The sequence below is a fragment of the Octopus bimaculoides genome, chromosome 9, assembly GCF_001194135.2.
Source record: "Octopus bimaculoides isolate UCB-OBI-ISO-001 chromosome 9, ASM119413v2, whole genome shotgun sequence".
NCBI lineage: Eukaryota > Metazoa > Mollusca > Cephalopoda > Octopoda > Octopodidae > Octopus > Octopus bimaculoides.
The window spans coordinates 85,710,867-85,719,956 of record NC_068989.1 but is presented as its reverse complement, the minus strand read 5'-3'; the positions used below and the strand labels follow the sequence as shown (position 1 = coordinate 85,719,956).

Genomic DNA, 9,090 nt, shown 5'->3' with positions numbered 1-9,090 from the left:
ATATATATATATATATATATATATATATACATATACAGGGTTGGCCAAAAGTCACCTGACAGTAAATCAAAATTCTATAAATACTATCTGTAATTCTGTATTGACTCGAATGGAAAAATGTGTCGCTGAAGAAGGACTTCATTTTGAACAATTTTCCTGATGTTTCATATTTAGTTACTTTTGTTAAATTCATTCGCTTATTAAACATAAATAAATCTTGGAATTAAATGGCTTTGATTTACTCTCAGGTAACTTCTGACCTACCCTGTATATCATCGTTTTATTATCCACTTTTCAATATTCGCATGGGTCGGATGGCATTTGTTAAGGCAGATTTACAACAACTGGATGCCTTCCCTGTTGCCAACACTCATCTGTTTCCAAGTAAGGTAATATTTCCCCTTGTCCACACGTTTTCACAAAATACTGGAAACAAAGGACACTGCCTGCATTACGGCTATATTTGTTTACAACTGTCCCGTGATGTCAAGGCAAGGAGACAGTAACGCGCGCACGCATAGACACATATAAACAACGGGCTTCTTTCAGTTTCCGTCTACCAAATCCACTCACAAAGCTTTGGTTAACCTGAGACTACAGCAGAAGACACTCACCCAAAGGAACCACACAATCGTGTCATAGGTGTCTTCTACTTTGTTCCCGAATGATCAAAGCATTGTGAGTAGATTTCGTAGACGGAAACTGAGAGAAATCCGTCGCGTGCCTGTATTTATGTGACTGTATGTATGTTTGTGTCTTGACATCATGTGGTAATTGTAAATGAGTGTGACTGTCACACAAGGAGCGTCATTCATTTCAAATATTCTGCAAAAACACACTTGGCTATGCAGAAATATTACCTCGCTTGGAAACAAGTGAGAGTTGGTGACAGGAAAAGCATCCGTGAGGAAAACTACTTCAATAATCTCCGTCCGACCCATGCAAGTGTGAACAAGCGAATGTTGAAACGATGATGATCTATACAATATATATATATTTCCATATATATATAATGTATGTATGCACAGAGTATATATTGGTGTGTGTGTGTGTGTGCATCTTTGCATTCAAAATATGTAGATACATGCGCGCACACGCATACGCAGAACAGATTAGATACAACGTTTGTGTGTGTGTGTGAGAGAGAGAGAGAGAGAGAGATAGACAGACGAAACAGGAGAACACCAAGGTAGTTTGGAGGAACTAATTCGTATGATCTTTCAGTAATAATTACGAGGCGCTACAATAGAGAAAAATTAGAACAACAGATTCCAGTAGAAGAGCTTAACATTTCGCCAAGTGTTTGCAAAGCAAGTCTAGAACCAGACGGACTCACCGCTTGCGAGGGTTATCCATGCTTTAGCGCTCAATGCTCTCTTCAGTCTTTGACGATCTGCCGAAATAACTTCTGATTTTCCTTTCCCTCTTCTGTCCCGTTGGTTGAAGAAGAGAAAGTCAAATGGGTAAATTTCCAACATAAAAGAAAATCAAAACAGCTGAGCCAAGTTCGATTTCCACGTGTATGCTGCCCCCCACCATTGAGTTATAGAGTTTTTTTTTTTAACCGGTGCCTGATATAGAAAATACCGTCTGAATAAAGTTTCCGTTAAGCGTTTTATAATTTGATTCACAGTACAGAGCTGCCAGAATCATTAATACGCCGAGCAAAATGTTTAACAGTATTTCGTTCTTCTTTACGTTCTGAGTTCAAATTCCGCCAAGGTCGAAATCGATGAAATAAGTACCAGCTGACCCCTAAGGTCGATGTAATCGACTTACCTCCTCCCCCGAAATTGCTAGCCTTATGTTAAAATTTGAAATCAATATTTATTGACGGAGATACCTGCTTTCCGACGTGTCACAACTCACCTCTTTTTATCTCGCTTCATCATTTCGTTATTTTATGAAATTTATTGGTTCTTTATTTGTTTTATTTTGCCGGCCTCATACCATCACTAGTTTACTTGGATCGCAGTTTTTTGGGTTTTTTTAACCTTTCTTTGTGGAGGAATATCTTTCTGTAAGTGATACTATGGGGAAGTGAATACAAGGTGGCGATAGTCTTGAATTTTCACGTTTACTTATGTTCTAGAGCCGATTTGTATTGGACCTCCAATTTTCCCTTTCCTTTAATTACTCTGTAATAACAATAATTTCAATTGCAAGGCATAAGACTATTTCCTCTAGAGAAATTTAGGCGATGAATTGACTCTAGTATATTATTGATAATTATTTAGACGACTATTACAAAGAATATGGGAAAATTAAGTCAAAATATAGTAAGACAGAACTAAACGTTAATTTATTAATAAAAGGTAACGTTTCTTGAACTCAGACCTTCGAAGACATCCAACAAACTTTCATATCTTCAAAGCTGAAACGTTATAACTCATCTATCCTCACTTAACTCAAGATTCTCTTTCGTAAATGTTCTCTAAAATTGGTTTGGGGGCCTCGATCACAAGTTCCTTCTAGTTTATTTTTCTTTATCAGTTTACCACACTGAAACAGTGTTATGAATAGGAAAAAAAAAACGAACTAGTCAATTAAATCAATCGCAGTGTTTGTCTGACACTTATTTTCTTAAACCCAAAAGGCCAGGAAGTGAAGTTGACTCCAGCGTGATTGGAACTCAACGCGTAGAGGAACAAAACTAAATACCGGAATTTTCTAATGTCTCACCGTTTTTAGCATGTCACCAATTTCTCATGTCTTAAAAATGACTGGAAATCTTTCTTTTTAAGTGCGTTAACATAATAACAATTTATTCTCAATTCTGAATTTAGAAAAGAGAAATTATGTAATTATAAAGGATAATAATATTTAATTCATAAATTTTATGATTTTTAAATTCTTCTGTGAAAGAATACTCTACTTGATTATCTGTTCTTCGTCTAATATATATATATATATATATATATATATATATATACACACACACATACGCGCACACACATGTTCCTGTATATGAACACATGCACATACACAAATGAAGCGCAGTAAAAACAGAGCAGCAGTTGCCAAATCTATATTTGTACGGACTGAGGTTATTAATAGGAAGGTTACTGAGTCGAGGACAACCAACTAATTACAGGCTAACTTGTAAATACTGGAAGGATCTGAAATTAGAAAGGGTGGAATGACCGTATTTGCGGAATTCTCGGCATTTTGAGGTTTGCATATATCAAATACAAAGTAATATATGCTCCTCATATAATACAAACAGTCTCAAGCCAGCCCTGATCATTCTAATCATAACTGCCCCGTAATATTTTTTCCAGGCTGGATGTAATCATATGTAAAGAGAGATTTAAGTGCCGTTATTAGTAGATTGGGCGATCGCGCAGAGATTCCCTTTGTTCTCGGTGTGTGTCTGTATAAATGTATGTACGTATTTATGTATGTTTACATGCATACATAAATATATGTATTGTTTACTTCCCAGGATCAAACTGTGTATAGTAAGGACTACTTGAGAACTTCGTCTTGCGGAATTCGTGAGTGTTGAAAAGAAATTGCTGCCCATGTATGTTTAAAATATTCCGCACATTATAAGAGTATTGATCGACACAGTACGAGGGAGTGCTGAAAAGTTCTTGGCTTTAAGGGTCTCACGAAAGATTTGGTTGGAGGCCCAATCTTCCGAATTCTTTTATAGGGCTTAGAAAAACTGAAGGACCGCTGCAATAAGTGAACCAGAGAGGGGAATGTGTTGAATAAAATCATAATCAACTGATCCCCCTATATTTTCTTTTACCCAAAGCCAGAAACTTTTCAGCATCCCTTCGTATGTCTCTGAAGTTTAATTTATCGTCTCATAAAAAACAGAAATAGCAGTTTAATATCCCTCAAACCGCACTCTATCTTAATAAAAATTAAGAAAAAGAAAATTTATGTAATTCTAGGTACACAATGTCTGCGTTGAATACATAAGGAGAAATTTATTGATTTCATCTCCTTCGAACTGCATGCCCCGATCTGAATGAATGTAATTTGATGAATCGCTCATAGGAAATAGTGGTAGTCGATGACTAATCACAATATCGATTGTCATGTCTGGACATGGGAATTTAAAGATATATTATGAGTATTCATCCACCAGCACTAGCAAATAACGATTTCTTTTCAGAACATATACATGGTCTTACGTATCTAAGTCCGTGTATATTTTTCCCATGGTCTAATTGCTCCTATTGGTTTGTAAAACTCTGGTTTAAGTTCCTTACAAATTTTAAATCCCTAGGTTAAATTTGGCAAATTTCAATGATTAGAGATGGTAGGTTATGAATCTTACATCATAGCGCATCCCAGATGACAACTGACCATGGGGGACGTTGGGGAGAGAAATGATGGTGCCTTTCATATAATGTCTGGCCTACTCGCATCTATCTTTCTGTCAGTTTGAATGGTGAAATTGCATCATCATTATTATTATTATTATTAATACTAAGGCAGCAAGCTGGCAGAATCATCAGCATGCCTGGCTAAATGCTTAGCAGCATTTTTCACATCTTTATGTTCTGAGTTCAAAGTTGCCTTTACTTTTTGTCTTTATGGGGTTGATGAAATAAGTACAAGTCGAGCACTGGTGTCGATTTAATCAATTTACACCCTCCCCCAACATTGCTGGCCTTGTGCCAAACATTGAAACTGTTATTATCATTATTATTATAGAAGAAGAGTGTTTTATCATACATGCATAAAAAACAAAATATCAAAAGGAGACACAGTAAGGGCAAAACAAAACTTTATTTTAAACCAGATCTACAATTACTTGATTCTGACATCAAAAGAAGAAAAATTGATGCAACCCTCTCAAAATGTTAATTCATTTAAAAGCAAGATATATATATATATAAAAATCCATTATTTCCATCTGAGTCAAGTCGTCTTTACAGGGAATAAAGTGTTTTTCTTAAACTTCCATTAATAATACTGAAAAATAAGAAGAAAAAAAGCAATATCAAAAAAAGGAAACAAAATTTTTAGGAGTGTTGAGATTTGTAAATATTCTTTTCTACTCTAGGCACAAGGCCCGAAATTTTGGGGGAGGTGGGGTCAGTCAATTAGGTCGACCCCAGTACACAACTAGTACTTAATTTATTGACCCCCGAAAGGATGAAAAACAAAAATCAACCTTGGTGGAATTTGAACTCAGAACATAAAGACAGACTAAATACTGCTAAGTATTTCACCCAGCATGCTAACGTTTCTGCCAGCTCACCACCTTAATAAAAACGAAATATTTTGAACAGTAGAAACCTTATATTTCAGATCGTGGCTGTTTGGTAAGAAGTTTGCTTCCCAACCACATGGTTTCAGGTTCAGCCCCAATGTGTGACACCTTGGACAAGTGTCTTCTACTATAACCTCAGGCTGACCAAAGCCTTGTGAGTGGATTTGATAAACAGAAACTGAAAGAAGGCCAGTGTATGTATGTGTGTGTTTGTCCTCCACCACCACCACCAGCACAACTTAACACTGATGCTAGTGTGTTTACATCTTAACACCTTAGTGGTTTGGCAAAAAAGACTGTAGAATAAGTATCAGGCTTTAAAAAAAAGTACTGCAGTTGATTCATTTGACTATAAATTCTTCAACAGCATGGCTGTTTTCTTTATAATATGATTATTTTTGTCAAAAGTGTTAACCCTTTTGATATCAACCTGACTGAAACCACCTCTGGCTCTGTAGTACAAATGACTTGTTTTCATAAGTTTTGAATTAAAATCTTTCACCAAACTTTAGTCACAATTTATGTTCCTAACGCTAGCTTAATGATAATTAAGTTATTTTACTAAATGATTTGTTATATTTAAAATTAAACTGAAAGAAACACAGAGCATCTCAAAATAAATACAGTAACAAAAGGGTTGAATGTGTTATCCACTAATTTAACTATTTTTAGATGAATATTTTGGATTACATGTATTTTCAGATTAATTTCTTTACCTCTTTCCAAGGAGTCAAATCAATTGGTTTGAAAGGGAAATATTTTCGGTTATATCCACACTCATATCCATAACTGAAAAGCAAAAATATGTAAAATTCAAATTCAAATTCTTATTTTTTTTAGTTTTATGAAAAAAAAATGAAGGGTATTGTTATTGTTTTTCTATAGCCCTAAACTGGCTTTGCTAGAAGAGGGATATGATACAAGGGATTCTAGCCATGACTATCCTTACATTTTTAGGAAAGGTAATGATAATAATAATAATAATAATAATAATAATAATAATAATAATAATAATCCTTTCTACTCGAGGCACTGGGCCTCAGATTTGTGGAGTTGAGACTGGTCGATTACATCGACTCCTAGTGTTTCACTGATAATGCCAGTAAGCATTTTGTCCAGCATGCTAACAATCACTGCCTTAGTAGTAGTAGTAGTAGTAGTAGTAGTAGTAGTAGTAGTAGTAGTAGCAGCAGCAGCAGCAGTAATAGTAATAGTAGTAACAACAATGATAATATATTTCTTACCAATGTGGCACGTAGAATGGGTTTGGTTGAATGTCTCTGACGTTTGTGTTATCGTAGATAATTCTGCTCATCTTCACTGAGCTTATTGATGCCAATTGTGCTGAAAGCAGATTCAGGGACGACAAAACTTAATTATTCAATTCTATTCAAAGTCATTTTATGCAAATAGGAATATAAAAAATAACCAAGTAAAACACTATAACATACAGAAGACAGTGTGACGAAGCACTGCACACCATATCATGTAGAATTTGTTCAGTATAATAGAAAATACAAGAACAAAGACAAAACAGGGTACACACAGTTGCTGTCAGTTGTGTTGTGAGGGCCTGACTAAAGAAGAAAAACATCTGTTGCTAGTCTTTTTAATTTTGTTCACTATGTAATCTCCTTTGTTATGACCACCAGACAGAGGAAGAAATGCCTGTATTTACAGGTCAATGATCTTTTTGAGGGATCCTCTGATACTTGGATTTCTCCATGAGTGGCACAAGAACAAGCTAGAGACAGAAGCACTTATATGCGCAGCACAAGAACAAGCATTAAGGACAAACTATGTGAAGTGCAGAATTGACAATGCAACTGAGAGTAACAAATGCAGAATGTATGATGAGAGGGATGAAACAGTATGGCACATTGTTAGTTGGCACAACATGAATACAAAAGACAACATGACAAAGTGGCAAGAATGATCCATTCGGAGCTTTGTGAAAATTACAGCCAACAAAGAGCAAGGGCGTGGTATGATCAAATCCCAGGAGTTACTGAGAATGAAGATTGCAATGTGACCATCAGATCAGACATTGGAAACCTGACATTGTTGTAGTGAACAAAAAAGAAAAAAATTTGCATGAGAATTGACATAGCATGTCCCAGTGACAACAGGATAAATGAGAAAGAAGAAAAACCATACAACTATGATGATCTGAAGTTGGAAATACACAGGTTGTGTGCAATGAAGAGAGGGAATGTGATACCAGTTGTAAATGGTGAGCTTGGAAGTATCAGCACTCAACTACCAGCACAGACCAAAAAGATTGGTACAAATGTAAAGATAGAACCCCTGCAAAAGTCATCATTACTTAGAACTGCAAGAGCTCTCCTCAGGGTTCTTGAAGCATGATCAGTAAACAAGTGTCACCTTAGTCTGCTGGCTGTGGACAGCTGACACTTTCCCTCATACCCAGCAAAATAAGCTGCAAGTTTTCATCAAAATAATAATAATAATAATAATAATAATAATAATAATAATAACAATAATCAAATTTAGCTCAAACACAAGGCCATAAACTGAATGGGAGAAATCAGTTGAATAAATTAACCCCAATAATTGATTGGTACATTTTTTTTTATTGACCTCAGTGAGATGAAGGGCAAAGGTGACATTGTAGGATTTGAACTTAAAGTTTTTAAATCCTGAAAAAATATCTATTTTGGTCTATTGCTTCTATTAAAAGCATCATCCTCACAAAAGTAGGAATAATTTCTGACATTGGCACAGACCCAGAAATTTGGAGTGAAGGGTTAGATAACCAATATTTTATTTTATTCCCCTGGAAGGATGAAAGGCTATGTCAACTTCAGCAGAATTTGAACTTAAATGGGAAGTGTCTGGACAAATTCTACAAGACATTTCATCTGTAGAGTAACAATTCTGCTGCTCTATCACTCTCAGAGTAATAATATTTTCTATTATAAGCATAAGACTTGAAATTAGTGGAGAGAGAATAGATGATTACATCAACCCCAGTGTTCAACTGGTACTTGTTTTATTGACCCTGAAAGAATAAAAGGCAAAGTTGACCTCAGTGGAATTTGAACTCAGATTGAGAAGACAGACAAAATGCTTAGCATTAATGATCCTGCCTGCTCACTACCTTTCTTCACAGTTATAATAATGATTGTTGCTATTTCTTTATTATCTGTATTTTTAACTGAAAAAAGAAGAATATATTTGAGAAATGTAACTTTACCTGGAGTGAATCTGTGGTTTTGGTACCAAAACCTATCACCGAACTTTAATTTAAACATCTGAGTTCCCATTAGACATTGGAAGAGTGGTCCAAAGACAGCACCATTTGTTGGTGTCTCTGTTATTCCACCAACTAACAAATCAATATCATCCACACATCTGTAAGCATGTAGGAGAAACAACTGGTTAGTAATATGTGAAGTGTATAAAAGATGTATTATAATATAGGCATTAGATTATATATAGATATTATATACGGATATTAGATGATTAAATAGATATCTATATATATAAAAATGAGAATGTGTGTCTGTCTGTCTGTCTGTCTGTGTGAATCCCTAAAACTCGAGAACTACGCAACCAATTTCATTCAAATTTTACACATGCCTTACTTAGGGTTCCAGTTGTGTTTTAGTCAAAAAAAATTATTAACTTCTTGCAGAGTTCGAGCACATGGCAACATAATATCTCCTCCACTATTTAAGTATTACGTGTCAAAAGTGAAACAAAAACACTCATGTCAAATACTTTCACTTTAAAAATGAAACTATTCCACTAACTGAAACAATCACATTTCGATACTGTAGTGACAGATACTTTCACAGAGAGAGAAAGAAAGAAAGAGAGAGACAGAAAGA

The 9,090-nt window shown here is 35.2% G+C and overlaps 2 protein-coding genes across 2 annotated transcripts in view; both read right to left on the bottom strand.

Annotated features, from left to right (window-relative positions):
- LOC106869562 (uncharacterized) overlaps positions 1-1,696 on the bottom strand; it is a 16,774-nt gene extending 15,078 nt beyond the window's left edge. The window contains exon 1 of the mRNA XM_014915359.2: positions 1,337-1,696. Coding sequence (XP_014770845.1) covers positions 1,337-1,356 — 20 coding nt within the window. The 5' untranslated portion in view covers positions 1,357-1,696. The remainder of the gene's footprint in view (positions 1-1,336) is intronic.
- Positions 1,697-4,730: 3,034 nt separating this feature from the next.
- Positions 4,731-9,090, bottom strand: part of LOC128248768 (uncharacterized) — a 21,538-nt gene continuing 17,178 nt past the window's right edge. The window contains exons 10-13 of the mRNA XM_052970941.1: positions 8,454-8,611; positions 6,481-6,580; positions 5,953-6,025; positions 4,731-4,935 (exon numbers count right to left, since the gene is read on the bottom strand). Coding sequence (XP_052826901.1) covers positions 4,927-4,935; positions 5,953-6,025; positions 6,481-6,580; positions 8,454-8,611 — 340 coding nt within the window. The 3' untranslated portion in view covers positions 4,731-4,926. The remainder of the gene's footprint in view (positions 4,936-5,952; positions 6,026-6,480; positions 6,581-8,453; positions 8,612-9,090) is intronic.